Source organism: Zalophus californianus, chromosome 15 (assembly GCF_009762305.2).
Source record: "Zalophus californianus isolate mZalCal1 chromosome 15, mZalCal1.pri.v2, whole genome shotgun sequence".
In the NCBI taxonomy this organism is placed as follows: domain Eukaryota; kingdom Metazoa; phylum Chordata; class Mammalia; order Carnivora; family Otariidae; genus Zalophus; species Zalophus californianus.
Window position 1 is genome coordinate 46,026,181 of NC_045609.1, and position 15,663 is coordinate 46,041,843.

A 15,663-nucleotide genomic window follows, 5' to 3' on the forward strand; every position below is an offset into this window, starting at 1 on the left:
CCTCCACAACCCTGTCACATTGAGTCCATCACTAAATTCAGAGGCTCAGTTCCCACAGCTGTGACATGCAGAGAAGTGACCACCTTGCAGGATAGAGGGGCAGTCATATGACAGCGAGACGCTGGGCTTTTGGTGCTGGCCCTAGAGCTTCACGCCTGGGCCAGTCTGGGCAGGTGACTTAACTGTGTGGCCTCGGCTTTTTCCCCCATGGAGGTGTTAGTTGTATAAAACCCTTAGGCCAGTGTCTGGCCGTCTGGGGGCTCTGTGTAAATGGCAGGTGCGGTCTCTGGTGAGGTGGCTGTGAGAAGGAAAGGAGCTGCTGTGCACAAAGCCTCTCGAGGGGGACATGCAGATTACACGCACTGGGACACAGTTCTAGGACAGTGGGCAGCACCTGCAGCGGGGGAAGGTAAGGTGGCCTGATTTTCCTGGCGGATCTAGCAGTACCACCATCTGTGAACTAGTGGGCTGCCCTGGGATAAGGCAACAAAGGAAGAGACTCAGGATCTCAGAGGGGAGCAAGGGTTTGGCTCAAGATTAAGAGACTAGACTGAGTCTTGCTGTGTCATTTTGTATCTGTGTATAGGGAGAGCTGGTCTAGAAGTCAACATTTTTAGAAAAAGTCCTCTGGGGATTTAAAGGTGGGGGGAGGGGGTGAACAGAGTCTCAGGCATTTTACAAACATTTAAAGGATCTGCTTTCCTACATGGAAGCACCAGGCCACGCCCATTACCGACCCCAAGCAGCCTAGGCTGGGGGTCTGGGGCTGCACACTCAGGACTGGACTTGGGACTGAGTTGGTGTGCAGAGACGCAGGTCCCAGTGACACTCAGACCCTTTGGTTCCTGGTTGATTAAGGCCTGGGACCAGTGCACTGAAGGCTTAAAGAGAAGGTGCCAGAACCCTGCACCTACCACAGTCCTGGGGGCCCACCAACACTCGGGACTCCAGGAGGATGGATGGAGGGACAAAGTCAGATGGGAGGGGACAGAGGAGTTGGAAGGGAGCCCCCTCCCACAGGGCCTAGTTATGGGCTCCCAGCTCTGCTCAGGATGAGCGGATTGACTTCAGACAGCCCTGGGTGCCGAACTTGCTCTCCGGGTGGCCTCCATTCCTTTCCTGACCTCTTGGATGGTTATTTGCCATTGGCACACAAACAGGGCCCCTCCTGGCTCCAGAGAGGACTGGGCCAACTCCAGAGCCAGCATGGCAGGAGCCTGGCAGAGCCGTGGGCAGCTCTCAGTGCCCCACAATGCATAAGTCCACCTAGGAGAGTCTCAGTGGATGGGGGCAGCCAGCAGACCCACGGCAGGGGCACTCAATAGGGAGGGATGATGGATAGGGGCCAGGAGAACTCTCTGGCTGGCCTCCCTCTACAGCTTCTTTGACTTAAGTTTGGAGGCCCTGGGTCATAAGAAAGTTCCTGTTATTCTGGAGAGGACATGCATGAAAATGCAGGCATCATGCCCAGAGTCAGCCTGGGAGGCTCATGAGCACCATGTCTCCATGTCTTGGCATCCTCCCTGGCAGATTCCTAAACACAATCTCTGACCCACAGTCCCTGAGTGCAACTGTCAAGGGCAAAGAGCAACGGCCTCCTTCCCCATGGGAAGCATCCCTGTGCCCCTGCTTACCTTGTTCCTAGGCTGACACCACATCAATGGCACCTGGTTGCAGGTTTGAACAAAGTCACACAGGGTATCCAGTTTGCCCTGAAAAGCAGAAGTGGCTGTGAGGAAGCTCTAGGCATGGAGGTCACCTCGAGAGGGGTAGAGTCCTCTCTGGCTTGAGATGGTCCCAGAGGGCTGTGTCCCCAGGAACACACTGAGGTAGAACTGCAGCCTCTACCTAGGGCAGGGGCCTGGTGGCCTTGTGGTTTGAGGGCAGGAGTGTCACTGCAGATTGCTTTGGAATCTGGAACATGTCTTCCTCTCGATGTGCTGCCTGGGGCCTCCTCATCCCTGTCCTCACACCCACCCCTGCAGGGTTGGGAGCTCCCTCCCTGGGTGGGGCCTAGCGCATCCTGGGGTAAGGACATTTCCTTCGGGCCTCCTCCTCCATGAGGCCCTGGTCCCTCCATGTCACTGGGCCCCAAGGACAATGGAGTTAGCTCAGTCCCTCACTCTGCTGAGCGGACTCATGCAAGGCTCGTAGGAGCCACCGGCGTTTCTGGATATTTTTAATAGTGAACAAACCTTGCTCAGAATTTTCCTGTAGAAAATGTTGTTTCTGACCCACAGGAGCCTGTTTATGATTGAGCTTGTGTTTCCTCATCCACCTGCTGGCGGGTGAGACTGAAGCCATTGCTGGAGCTGCTGACCAGCTCTGAGAGAGCCTGGGACTATAGCCAGACACCAGCTTCTGCAAACCTGGGCCTGTGCCAAGGGGGAGACCCTAGTGCTGGGCCCCGCGTGGTGGTGGTGGTGGCAGGCGCCCTCACTTTTTGCTGTCTCCTGGGCCCGGGGATCGGGATGCCCTCTGCTTTTTCTCCAGTGCCAAGGGATCAATGTCACCTTCCATAAACGTCATCTCCCCGAATGCCACGGTTCATAGGGTCCATGAACGGGCTGCTCCCTTTTCTTCCTCAGCCCAGCCTGGAGGCCACAGCACCCTCCCCAATGTGCCTCTTACCTCTATCCGTCTTATCCCGCCATCTTGGCACCCACAGGGGACAATCATTGTTGGGCACGGCTGTATGCATTTCCTCACCGGCTCCTAGGAAGAGAAAGCAAATTTGCTCCTTCGTCTGGCAGCTCTTTGGTGCAGACACATGACATCTATTGCTCCAGCACCTGTCAAGCACTGGCCACTCAAAAAGACACAAGGGAGTTTTCAAGGACAAATGAGGAGCACCCTGCATCATGACAGGGTTCTCCATGTGAAAACAAGCAAACTCCTTTGGTTTGCAGAAATGGCTTTACTGGCCCTTAATGGAGAAGCCCGGTCATGGGGCTGTGCAGTGCACAGGAGGGCTGTCTGCGTTGGGAGCATTTGCAGGGGACAGGGCTGCACTCACCTGACTCTGGCAGATCCATTCTCAGCAGGCGGCACTGCACCTAGTCCCTGCACAGCCCCGGGCAGTGAGGCCTGCTTCCTAACAGCCCTCAGGCTCAGGTACCCCTGTTCAGGACACTGTGTCCCCACTATGGGGAGGGAGCTCCCAACCCTGCAGGGGTGGGTGTGAGGACAGGGATGAGGAGGCCCCAGGCAGCACATCGAGAGGCTCAGGTACCCCACTCAGGTACCCCTGTTCAGGACACTGTGTCCCCCACTACCTTCTTCTGGGGCCTGGCTTGGGCCCCCACCCTGGGGGATCCACAGCCTGCTCCCCTGACCCTGGCTCTCTGTGCTCACCTGGGCTGGGCCTGCCTCACAGCTCAATGCCAGTTAAGACACCCTCCAACATCCCCAACTCCAGCCAAGCCCCTGGTCCTGCCAGGGCACAGGGATGGAGAGCAATGATATGCAGCCCAACATACATCAGAGCCTGGGCAGTGGACCAAATTTTGAAATCTAAGGCTCCTTTTCTAAAAGTTCACCTGAGTCTCTCAAACATTCCTTTGGAAATTGACCCAAAGTCCCTATATTTTAGTAAGGATCAGAGCGCTTGCTGAAACAGGCTACCTCGAGTTGCTAATTTGGTGGCAAAGGCCCTGGATCAGCAGAGCTGCATACTTGGGAAGGGTGTTTGGGTCCCAAGTCCTCCCGAGGCCCCTCCCTGTCCCTCGGTTACCCTCTTTCTGCCCAGCTAGTTGGGAGGTTCTGGGGCTGGGAGTACAAATATCCCGTAGGCAACAGGGGCCCTTTTTGTGTGAAGTTCAGTGTGGGCATCGGGCACGCTGACCGCATCAGGACCAAAATCATGACTTACCCTTTCTATTATGTGCACTGGTGGTGGCTCCTTGACAGTCTAGAATGTTAAAGAGACATGAACACGGGCTAGAGTGGCATGGACGTTGCAGGCTCCACCATGCAGACAGGAGGGGGCCCTATTCAGCAGCAGCTGGACAGAACGTGGGCTTTGGGTGTCAGTCTACCAGCCCCACTGCCCATGGGTCTCTGGCCAACCAGCTGCACTGCCCTGAGCCTCAGGCTCCTGGGTTATCAAAGGGGATCGGACGTCCCTGGAGGGTGCACTGGGAGACAGCCGGACTAGGCTGCCTGGTCCCTGGCAGAGGCACCCCAGCTGGTAGTGTTCGTGAGCAGCCCTTCCAGCCCACGAAGACAGAAGCACTCGCCCCACTTCCCTTCCTCCTACCCCTTACCTCCCAAGTGCCCCTAGCCCTCTCTGGCCCCTCCTGTGCGATGGCAGCGCCCACCCCCACTTTCTGTCCTCATAGCTCCCCCTCCGCAGCAATGGGACCTGCTTGTGTCCTGCAGCTTTGCTCTGTCCTTTCCTACCTCTGCCATCTCCTCTTCCTTCACCAGCTCTGGCCCGGGCCCTTGCAAACCCAGCAGCCAGTGCATCTGCCCTCCTGCCTCCCCCGGGGCCAGTGTCTGTCCTTTGCTAGGGCTCTCCTTGCCACACCCTATGAAGGTGACATTTACCCTCCACCCCCAGGTACCAATCCAGACCAGACACCAGACTGTGAGCTCCTGAGGGCAAGGCTGGTGGCAGCTCCATTCCTGTCCCTCTGTGGCCAGCATGGGGCCCAGCATGCCCTGGCCCTGAGTAATGGCTGAGGAAGGAAGGCCGGACCCGCTGGACGAGGGCAGAGATCCTTGTTGGTGTCCAAGGCTCAGCTGCCCCAGAGGTCAGGGATCCTCCCAGCCACCAGGATTCCCCCTTGGAGCCCTCAGTGCCTCTTGCAGGGCCCTCCTTCTTCCCTCAGCACCAGAGGCCTCTTCTGGGGCTTGGTCTCCGTGAGCCTTCCAGAAGCCTGGCAGCCTGGTGGCTTCTCCCCAGTGGCCAGGGCAGCTCTTAGGTCACCTCCAGAGACACGTGTGAGACAGGCGGTCCCTCAGACACAGGCTGAATCTGCCCGGGAATACAAGGCAGGCTGTGCTTCTGTTTGCTCATGCAAAGACCTGGTTGCTGATGGGAACCTGCCCACAGGCAGAATCATGGGGTGAGGCTGGGAGGCTGAGTCCCTCAAGTTGTTGGCATGGTCGCAGGAAATGGGACTATGTTCAAGATGTTACTTACCCTTCTGGAGCAACATCGCCAGATGCACCAGATAGTAGACAGGATTAAGAATAGGGCTGGGAGGAGCAAAGCCAAGCAGAGAGGGTTGATATCTGGAAGATATGTTTTGCTAGGTGGTGGGGGAGGCTCGGTTGGTGGAGAAACAGCTGGAACGGGAACTGGAGTCTCCTCTGGCACATTCTACAGAAAGCACACGTGTCAGAGCTGGGGTGGGCATGCATGACCTCTCACTGGGAGGACACCCTAGTACCCCACACGAGGCCTCCCCATCTCCCTGCTCCCATGGACCTCAGATTTCCCCACCTCTAGGGAGCACTGAGGGGCTGGGGGACAGGGACAGTAACCAGAGAGCCACTGTGGAGCCCAGCGCACCACTAGCCCTGCTCAGAAGCTCTGTCCCAGAGCCCCGACAAGGGAGTGGAATCTCCGTGGTGGCACAAAGCCAGTCCTCACTGCATGCCTCAGCTGACATGCTGCACAGCCCTGCCCTAAGCGAAGTGGTCTGTTTTCCCAGAGGCAGGGGAGGGAGTGGGGTGAGGATCTGTGTCCAGGAGACAAAGCAGCTGAAGGGGGAGGCAGGCTCAGGGCCCACGGTGGTGTGGCTCCTTCTGAGGTCTTTCTGACATGTGTCTGCTGAGGCTGGGCTGTCAGTTGGTGGGACTCCTGGTGGGCAAATGGGTGAGATCAGTCTGCTGATCCAGGAGTGCATGTCCGGGCATAGGTGAAGACACAGTCGGAGGACTGTCTGTCAGCACTGCTGGAACCCTCCCAGGCTGGGACTGGGCACTAGGGTGGTGGCAATTAGGCACAGTTTTCCCTCCTCCCAGGCAGCTGTCTTCCACATCCTGACGCTCACTGTCACCCATCTCATGCTGCCCTGTGCCAGGTGTCCAGGTGACGCAGAGCTCTGAGGAAGGGGCACCTGGGAGCAGAACCTTCTTTCCCACCTGTCGTTGAGCTGCCTGTCCCTGAGTTGAGCCCCAGGCCCTCCCCACAGCCCTGCCCGCTTCCCCACCCACTGCAGGGAGCAAGGTCCTTCAGAGGTCAGAAAGAGTTAGCAGAGAGGACAGCTGAGGAGCGTGAGAAAGAAGCAGAGGCAGAGGGGAGGCTGATGCTCTCTGCAAAATGACAGCGGGTGTTCTTCATGTGGGCCGAGTCTCGGGGCCAGTGATGGGCATGTGTGGGTTCAGCTATACCAGCAACTGCATCCATACAGTGGAAACACACCTGGTCCCACCCTCCAGAGGCCCTGTGTCTGGGACCTGGATTTGGAGTGTCCCAGTGTCCCAGAGGTCCTGGACTCTGGCTCTTAGAACACAGCCCCCCAGCCTCTCCCAGTTGCCCAGCTGGAATGCAGGATGGAGCCCCGAGCTCCCCACCACTAGACGTGGGCCAGGGGAGGTGGTGAGTGGGTAGGCAGGTGTCACAGGCTCAGCACCATTTCTGGAGTCTGCTCAGAGCTAATTGTCCCCTTTCATGTGCCTCCAATGACACTTGGTTCACACAGAGAGCAGAACTTCTTCAGGGCCTGGACAGGTGGCTGCACCGCAGGGGATCTTGTGGAAGCACTCCCAGAGCACCTCAGAAGCCTGAGTGTGGGGACGGCTTGCCAATGAAGGGCTGAGGGCCCCAAGCTGGCTGTGAGAAGCTGCCCCAGCTGCCTGTCTGCAGGAGCCACTTGCTCAGGCCCTCGGCACCCTGTCCCCCACATCTTGCCTCCCTGGGTGTGACTCCTTCAGTGCAAATGCTGTGGACAACCCAGGAGGGAGGCTGCAGCCTTACCCTGGCACTCACACAGTTCTTGCTGGTGATGTTAGCACCGTTGCTGATGAAGTTGATGCCATTATTCAGGCTAACTTCAATGAAGACCACCCTAAAGCACAGAAATTGTGGAAAGTGACCACCAGCCCAGATAGGCACAGTTCTTCCACTCAGCTCAAACCACAGCCCATGGCTCCTCTCATTGTAATGATTTGCTCGTCACACCTTGGGGCCATCGGTGAGCACACGGCACGGGTTCGGGGGGCTCCCCTAAGCACTTGAGGTCAACCTCTGCAGTGAAGGCTGACCAGGCATGAGGAGCCTTACGTGAGTTCAGATGCCCTCATGGTCATGGCTAAGTTTCCAGCGGGGTGGCTTGGGGTCACCTGATTCCTCTCCGTTTATAGACTGTGTTGGCTTAGCTCTCAACAGCTGTCTGGAGCAAAGGTATCATTCCTGGAATCATCATCTCCAGTATCCTCCCTCCTCGGCAGAGACCCTGCCACAGCAGATCCGTGAGCATCTCGTGTGACCACCAACAAGGTCAAGTGTAGAGAATGCCCTGAGCCTTCTGGGAGAGAAATGTGCTTCCCCAGTAGAGGTGGCATCCCACATTCTATATACTTCACAGTGGCAAAACTGTACATGTGGCCCCTGACCTGGGCACTTACTGATCTGGATTATCTATCGTTTCTCCCGGGCACATCATGGTGGTGTCTTCCACAGAGGCAGCTTTTTTATCTAAGGGGAAATCACAAGAGAATGCTGCCAATGGCATGTCCGTCCATCCATCTCTCTTTCTGCCGGCCCTCGGCAAAGAGAGCTAACACTCTGGCAGACACCAGCTTCTCTTTGCCCACCTTCCTCTGAGCCCTTACCACGCACCAGGCCCTGTGCAATGCTCTGGTTGGAATGGAAAAGGCAGGCTGAGTCCCAGCTCCCAAGGGCCTTACATTTGGGGGACTGGAGGGAGACAGACAAAGAACTAACTAACAAAGAACAAAATAAATGCAGAGAGTGAGAAGTGCTGAGACAACAAGAAGCAACAAGAAGCACAGAGAGTGGAAGGGAAGGGGCAGATGCTTAGGAATGGGGGGCCTGTCCTGACCTTTAGAGACACCATTTCCCTTAGGGGACTGAAACATTCATCCTGCAGTGATACGTTGGCTGGAGGTAGTTCTAGGTTGACCAGATGGCCCTGGAAGAAGATGTCACTGAACACACACTGAACATAATTAGGTCAAATGACGGCATCAGGGGGCTAACTGGGAGCGCCGAGGAGGACACAGAAAGTCCTCCTGTCCCCCAGAGCTCTGGGGAGGATCACACCCACCTCAGCACTGAGGGCACATCTGCCTGCCCATCCGTGCGCTTCCTCAGGCCACTCGGACATAAGGAGGTACACCTGAGCCCGAGTGTTTCCCAAATATTGGCTTGCATAGGCAATATGGCTTAGTTAGCTCAACTATCATATTAGCCTCATTTTACAGTAGAGAACAGAGAGGCCGAGAACAGAATCCTCATTTGGTGAAAGTCACACATGTGACATGTGCCTATGCCAGGATCCCAGGGCCTGGGTCTGGCAGGTGGCACCCTCTCTCCATCCCAGGTGCACATACCCTTCCAGGAAGATACCAATGCACCTGGCCCAGACTCAGAGCCCCAGGACTGCCTCGTTTCTACCAGCAGTCTCCGGGGATTCAGGTCCTTGTGGCTCAAGACAAGTGAGTGTTGAGCCAAGGGATGGGGAATGCAGCTCTGGGGCAGACCCAGCACCCAGAGCCGTTAGGGGTAAAGCCCTGCTCCAAGAGGCTCTGGTGCTTTGGGGGTTGATGACTTCCCAACTTCCCAGCCAGCTCCCTCCTTCCCCTTGTCCACACGGATCTATCCTCACAGTGTCCACAGTGCAATGTCAGCAAGGGCTTTGAAGGCTTGGCTGGCTGAGGGGAAGGCAGCCTGAGGTGGGGAGTTTGTCACTTGGAGGCACCAATGGGGCTACTTACCGAAGAATTTATTTTCGCTGAAGATGAATCTACAGATAACTTCGTTTTTGTTCCTTGCGTTATTAAAGCCTGTTCCAGTAACATTCAATTCGTAGTTTTCTGCAAAGGCAACATTCAAAGAACTATGTGAGGCGGGGCTGGGGCACCTCTGTCTTCCATGGCAGGTCACCCCCAAAATGGAATTCTTAGGGATTCCTATGAGGAAGCAAACATGTCGAAACCAAGATGTGTGATCTCCCTGGGCCAGATCCTCACCCAGTGTCACCAAGGGTCCACTTTGAGTGTCAGCGGAGCCTTAGGGTCTTGGGGGGCCTCTCACCTCCACTCCTGACATTTGGAGCCCATTAAAGGCCCCCGTCTCTTGCTCTACATATCCTATGATTCTGTGACCCTGTAGAGAAGAATCCCCCAGGGAAGGAGAAGTCCTGTCTTAAATGTGGTTCTGGAAGTCTACAGTTGATTGCTTTTACCCTGCCTCCTCCTGAGGCTTCATGGACTACAACCAATCCACGTGGGGTTCAGCAAACACTTCCTCTATCAGTGTGGAGACAGGTTAAGGTCTGAGAGCCTCAACAAGTTGCTGGGGCTCCCCTGGTGCTTCTTGGCCTCTGAAGCAAACACCGGGAGTTACAAAGAGGGCAGCTTGTGGGCCCGGCCCCCTGGGAGTTCACCAGGGTAACATGCAGGTCTTCAGCTGCAAGCCCAAGGTCATTAGCCTCCACCACTGCCTCCTGTCTCAGCCGGGCTAATTCCCCTTCCTGAAGTTCAGTTTGCCCTAGCTCAATTTACTCTCTAGGTATAATTCTTCACACTAGCAGAACCTGGGACCAGGCTGTCCTGATTCCTCCTTCTTCCAGTCTCCCTGAAGCTCTCATTAATCAGGGCAGTGTCTGTAAATGCTCTGCTTTGAAGAAAATAGATTCTAGACCCATGGCCTGATGCTGGCCTGCGGATGTGGGCTTTTAGGCTTTCAAGTATTTTCCAAAAATGAGAGTTAACATTGTAAAGCCTGCACATTTTCCCTAGTAATTCAGATCACTAGCTTTCTTGGAAAACAGGAACAGCTGGCATTAGCGGGTTTGTATTTCTGCATGTCAACCACTGGTTGGCCATGGGCCACTGCTTTGCTCAGATTGGGGCTGCACCCCAGGCCAGCACCTGCCTTACTCCAGTACACCCTCCCCTGCAGCCAATCATCCTTGGCTTGGCCTGACTCACCCTTCCTGCTATGGCACCAGCCTGGCCCCTGACAGCCCCTGATGGAATTGGCCCACTCAGGGCTGGCTTGTTGTCTCTAAGTGACATGTCCTCTCCCACACACAGTAGCCAAATGCCACAATGATGCTTTGAACTTGATTGTGCCAGGCTGCCTGCCCACTGCTCACACTCTCTAAGGACCCTTCCCGCCATGACACAGAGTTCCAAGATTGGCCTGGAAGGAGCACTTGTGCTTGTCTCCTGTGAACCCTTTGCCAGTGCAGTTAGGGTCACCCTGAGCAGAGCTGCTGCCCCTCAGTCTCACGGAAGTGTCATTTGCAATTTACATGCTAGGATTTTATTGCAAAGAAGTATTTCCTTGCAAGGCAGAACTGTAAACTCAACCCACATTGTTATTAGATACAGGCAGAGAAGGGAAAATTCAGCTGGCTGCATGTGGGGGAGATCAGGCTCCAGAGGAGGCAAAAACAGTGAGTAGAGTCTTCCTGCCACTAGCAAACGGGCAGAAGGAAACTGAAGTGGGAAAAATCTGTGCCAGGCCAAGGCATGTAACACCAGTGTTCATCCAAAAGGACACTCCCCACTAACTGAGCATATACTATGGGCTGATCTACACTTTCCCTAACCTCCCAACATGTGTGCACTAGGCATTACTCCCTAAGTTACACAGAGGGAAGCTGAGGCTAAGAGATGGCAGGTGGCTTTCCTCAGAGCCCCGGCAGGTACAGGGCTAGGATCTGACCTCATGTGACTAAGGCAGGTCTCACTTCTGCCCCCTCTGCTCTTCTCTTCATTCTGGGCAGCTATCCCCCTGTTGCCCAGGATGTAGGGCAGCTGCTGAGGGCAGGGCTGCCTGACAGCCCAGGACCTCACAGGGCCTGCACTCCTCGGGAATCTTGCACACTGTCCTGCCTGGATGCCCTGCTTCCCACGAGGTGTGCATCGCAGCCCTCGGGGCCCTCCTCAGTCATCACTCCACCCCTGTAGCAGTGCCATCTCTGTCCCCAGGCACTGCCGCTCTCAGAGGGTCCTGTCACTTTGGCAAGACTCAGGAAGTGGAAAGCAGGGTGATGGTTTCAGATTTTTGAGCAGAAGAGACATGGAGTTAAAGGATTTTGCTCTGTCCAGTAGCTGCTCCCTCTGCTCCAACACCCCTCACCCAATTCCTCCAACAGTAACAAGCACAGGAAGGAAATGAAGCCAAGGACAGACTAACGGCAGCTTGTGGGAGCTGCATTTCCTACAGAGAGGCCACTGCATTGCAGCAGTCAGGCGGCACGAGGACCCGCAGCCCCCGGCAGAGAGACCGGTCCTTCTGGATGGAGAACTTTCCTTCTGGAGGAGAAGTTGTACAGTAGGTCTCCCAGGGCTCCAGAGAGAGGAGCTGGAAAGGCAGGCAGCTTCCCGAGAAGGCCAGGAGGAAGCCAGCAGTGAGGAAGGGCCACCCACTGACCATGAGACCGACAAGGGCACATGAGTGGAAGTGACCGCGCTAGGGAGGGTCGGGCTCTGGGAACACCACCTGCTGCTCGGCACAGCCTCCTTGGGAGAAATTCGACTCTACTGATGAACGTTTCACCTGTGTGTCCTCTTCATGCTGTAATTCTACTTCTGGGATTGACCCAGGGAATCCTGACCCATGCTCACAGAGAGTGAGCCTCACAGTGCTCACAGCCTGCTATAGCCACATGTTAGGAACAACCAGAATATTGACCAGGGAGACGAGTGAAAGAAATTTCCTCCATGTGTAGAATGGAATATGTGCTCATGGTTGGAAAACGTTATGACTGCATGATCCCATTAACGTAAAACATCCTTGAAAAACATAGTTAAATAGCTATGTATATATATACGATGGACTGTCTGTGGTAGATATCTCTGGCAGACAGAGGATGGGATGAAAGGGGAACTTGATCATTGTGGATGGACAGCAGTACCTAAACTGGTGGTAAAGGTGTCTCTGCACTGCACTGTGGGTCCTGCCTTCCCCCTTTGGGTCCTCCTGCCCCACACAGCCTGCCCTGCCCTCTGCACACAGTGAGTCTCCTGGCCACCCTGCAGGACCTGCTCACTGGATCTCTGAGGAAAGCCCTCCTTTGCCCTGGGTGCTACTATGTGCCACCACGGATGTGCCCTGTCTGTCGGGCTTCTCGTAGACACTCTCTCTGGGCCAGTCACAGACAGGAAAAAGAATGACAAGGCGCCCCCTCCAGCCATCCTCCCTGATACAAAAATCCAAGTCCACCTAGCACACACACAGGAGGGATGAATCTCCAAACCACCGAGCCTAGTGTATCAACCAAACACAGTGTTCATACCACCTGAGTCCACTAAGAGATGTTTTTGCACAGCAAACTAGGCTATGGAAAGAAAATCAGAACATTAACCTTGTTCAGGTCCCTGAGGCAACTTTTGTCTGTCAAGGGATTGAGGAGATTTTAGAGGGTGCTGTAATGCTCTGTGTCTACAGAGAGGTTGAGGTCACACATGTGTTGCGTTCATTTTTCTGAACTCGTGTAATAATACACTTAAGTTGACTGTATTTCTGAAAAGAATTCTTAGCAAAAGTTGGTCCCTAGTCAACATATACAGAATGAAGGTCTTGAGATGTCTATAATTTACTTTGAAATGTAACAGAAATATGATGGATTGATGGAGAGAGAAGGAGAGAGCAAGAGCAAGTGCCCTAGATAGATGAACGATAAAAACCATGGTCAGATACTAAATATTAACTGCAAAATTCAGGTAGTAGAGACAAGGCTATTCATTGTACAGTTGTTCCATTTTGCTGTAGGTTTGAGAATTTCCTTCACAAAAGGCTGGGAAAATATATAAAAAAAAAAGAAGCAGCAGTAGAAAAAAAAAAAACCCAAACAAACAGAATGACAAAAATAAACCGTGACAGAGCCAAGCCGAAGTCATGGCGCATACAAAGTGACAGGTGACTAACGAGAGGGACAGACCAAGGGCTGTGGGAATCCAAAGGGGCCAGTGAACCAGGGAAGGGGCAAGAGGGAGACTCCTGGGAGTGAGGCCTCAAAGGAGAGGAGGGCTGGACCCTGGAAAGGGAGGGGCTTGCAGGAAGTCCAGTGCCTTCTCCCCCTTCCCCCAGCCTTAGAGCTGAGGGAAGACCTGGCCAGCCCTGTGGGGGGCTAGGGGCCTCATGCTCGCAGGCCAGGCTGGGGTTCGGGCAGGGGCCTGCTCTGTGCCCTCGGGCCCTCGGGCAGAGGCTGTGCAGAAGAGGCCAGCCTGAGCCACAGAGGTGAAGGGGCTGTGAGTGTCATGCTCACCCCTTGTCTGCTTTTCTAGGTGCCCTGGCCCTGGGATTTACTCACCATGCAAGGACCAGACACTCACACAAGTCACACTAACACCGAACACACACTCAGTCGCACTAAGACAGGGCTGGAGGGCACTGAGCAGAGAATGGGCTGGAGCTTAGGCAGAGAGGCAGGAAGGCCAGCAGAGGCCTCTGCCTCACCCTGGAGAGCACCCCGAGAGGCTGAAAAGGCCCAGTCTCATGCTCATCCCCTATCTGCTTCCCAAGGCTCCCTGACCCACTGATTTATTTCGAATGACAGCCTGATGAAATGCGTCTTTCTATTTCATTTGGGGTCCAGGTTCCTGCCTTGAGCTTGGCCTCCAAGTGACTGTCACATTGTGGCAGCTTCCTCAAGAGGGCAACAACTGAAAAGGTCAGAGCAGGAAATGCTGAGTGAAGCTGTCAGCGGGTGTGTGGCAGGCACCTGTAAGCCCGGCCTGGCCGCCGTGGGGGAGGCACGATGACTGACATCTGCACCTGCAGTTTGACATGCTGTTGTGACACCATGGCCTGTGTGTGTCCAGGGGGCATAATCAGAGAGATGAAGCTGTCAGGTTGGCCACACGGCTCGGTGCTTTAAACCAGAAGCAGGACAAGGTCTACTTCTGATGTCAGCTGTATTTGTATGGGCGCCTTTTGTCTGGCTGTGTTCCTAGTATGATGCTGGCCATTGAACTGTGTCCAATGCTTTAGTTATCCATGGAGATAATCATGTTTCTCTTCTACACATTGCTGATGCGGTAAGTTACACTGATATTTTAAATACTGAATCACACTTGTATTGTAGGGCTAATTAGTCTCGAGGTACTGTTCTTTTTATATGTTCTCGGATTTCATTTTACAGTGCTCTGTTGAAGGTTTTTAAATATATTTTTTTTGTTACATATTAAACTTTTGCTTTTAAGGTTTAAAAAAGTTATCACATTAAACTTATTGTGGTAATCGTTTTGCTACATGCGTATGTGAAATCATGGTAACATCTTAAACTTATGTAGAGAAGCATATGTATATTATTATGTCAAAAACAAAAAAAGCAGAATCACACAGATACCTGTCCCACAATCCCTGGCATGCACACCTCACAAAAAGATATACTTACTTCTATACCCAGTGTACATTTCTCTACACTACCCCATGCACACACGACACACTGAAACTCACACCATGCTCACACCGCACACACCACACGCACAGCGCGTACAACACACACCCCAGTGTTTACAGCAGTGACTCCAGCTCTTACCTCCCGCACAGAAAGAGGAAGGCTCCACTTTTGTAATATCCATACAAGACTTAGCCACGAGCTGGAATAGAGAGGGGGATGGGCAGGTGAGCAACAGGGAACAGGCGGCTGTGGTGAGAAGTCACCCCATCCCCTTTCTTTCATCCCTCACTCACTTTTCCTATGATGTTTCGTAGTCCCTTAAATCCATCGTCCACTCCAAACACGTGATCTGGGCTGTCTGCAATGTCCAACAGCTGCAAGACAGAGGATGTACCTTGGGCCCATGGCCAAGGGTTGAGGACACAGAAGTCCCCATCCCAGGAGACAGTCTCTTCCCTCATGCCATGTTGGACTCCAAGGTCCAGGCCTTGGCATTGGCCAGCAGCCCACCCTTAGGGAAGGGAAAGCCCTTCCACCTGCACCTCCCGCGGCAGGTTTTACACAACTGACAAGTGTCATTTCTGCAGTGGCTATCTGCTGTCCAGACACTGGGTGGGGGTGGTTAGAGGAGCAATCTCAGGCAACCCTGGGAAAGCTTTTCCCATTTAGGCTTACAGGTTGGCACCATGTTACCTGTTCGGAATTACCTGGTTTTTCATATAGTCTTTTACACCAATGCAGAAAACAATTGCCCCCAGTTTCTGAGCCTTTTCAGCCTAAGAGAATGAAAGTGTTGAGTATAAATCACCAAATATGTGGAGCAAAATACTGGTAACAGTGGACGGGACTCACTTCCGACTTGGTCTTTCCATAGGGCTGTGGCAGCAGAGTTCCATCGGTCAGAGCGAAAATAATGCTGGGAGTCTTTTTTTCTGCAGAAGAAGCATGCAGTGGTCTGATCAGTAAAGGCACCCAGAGTGACTGACTCTCTGCAGGCTGCTGGAACCACAGCACTGCTCCCCACACTCCCTCCTCATGAGGGGAGGCACCCCGACCTGAGCATCCACTATCAGGGGTGCCTGGAGGGCTAGCAGCCCAGCCCTGGAGG

General features: G+C 54.1%; 1 protein-coding gene across 4 annotated transcripts in view; it reads right to left on the reverse strand.

The window, feature by feature from the left end:
* Positions 1 to 15,663, reverse strand: part of ANTXRL (ANTXR like) — a 38,246-nt gene that overhangs the window by 3,665 nt on the left and 18,918 nt on the right. For 2 of the 4 annotated variants that reach the window (XM_035724286.1, XM_035724284.1), the window contains 11 exons: positions 15,408 to 15,487; positions 15,263 to 15,331; positions 14,849 to 14,929; positions 14,694 to 14,754; positions 8,911 to 9,009; positions 7,579 to 7,648; positions 6,929 to 7,019; positions 5,147 to 5,326; positions 3,872 to 3,910; positions 2,632 to 2,715; positions 1,635 to 1,712 (listed from right to left, as the gene is read on the reverse strand). In XM_035724286.1, coding sequence (XP_035580179.1) covers positions 1,635 to 1,712; positions 2,632 to 2,715; positions 3,872 to 3,910; positions 5,147 to 5,326; positions 6,929 to 7,019; positions 7,579 to 7,648; positions 8,911 to 9,009; positions 14,694 to 14,754; positions 14,849 to 14,929; positions 15,263 to 15,331; positions 15,408 to 15,487 — 932 coding nt within the window. The remainder of the gene's footprint in view (positions 1 to 1,634; positions 1,713 to 2,631; positions 2,716 to 3,871; positions 3,911 to 5,146; positions 5,327 to 6,928; positions 7,020 to 7,578; positions 7,649 to 8,910; positions 9,010 to 14,693; positions 14,755 to 14,848; positions 14,930 to 15,262; positions 15,332 to 15,407; positions 15,488 to 15,663) is intronic. The other 2 variants (XM_035724285.1, XM_027594662.2) reach the window with 2 other exon arrangements.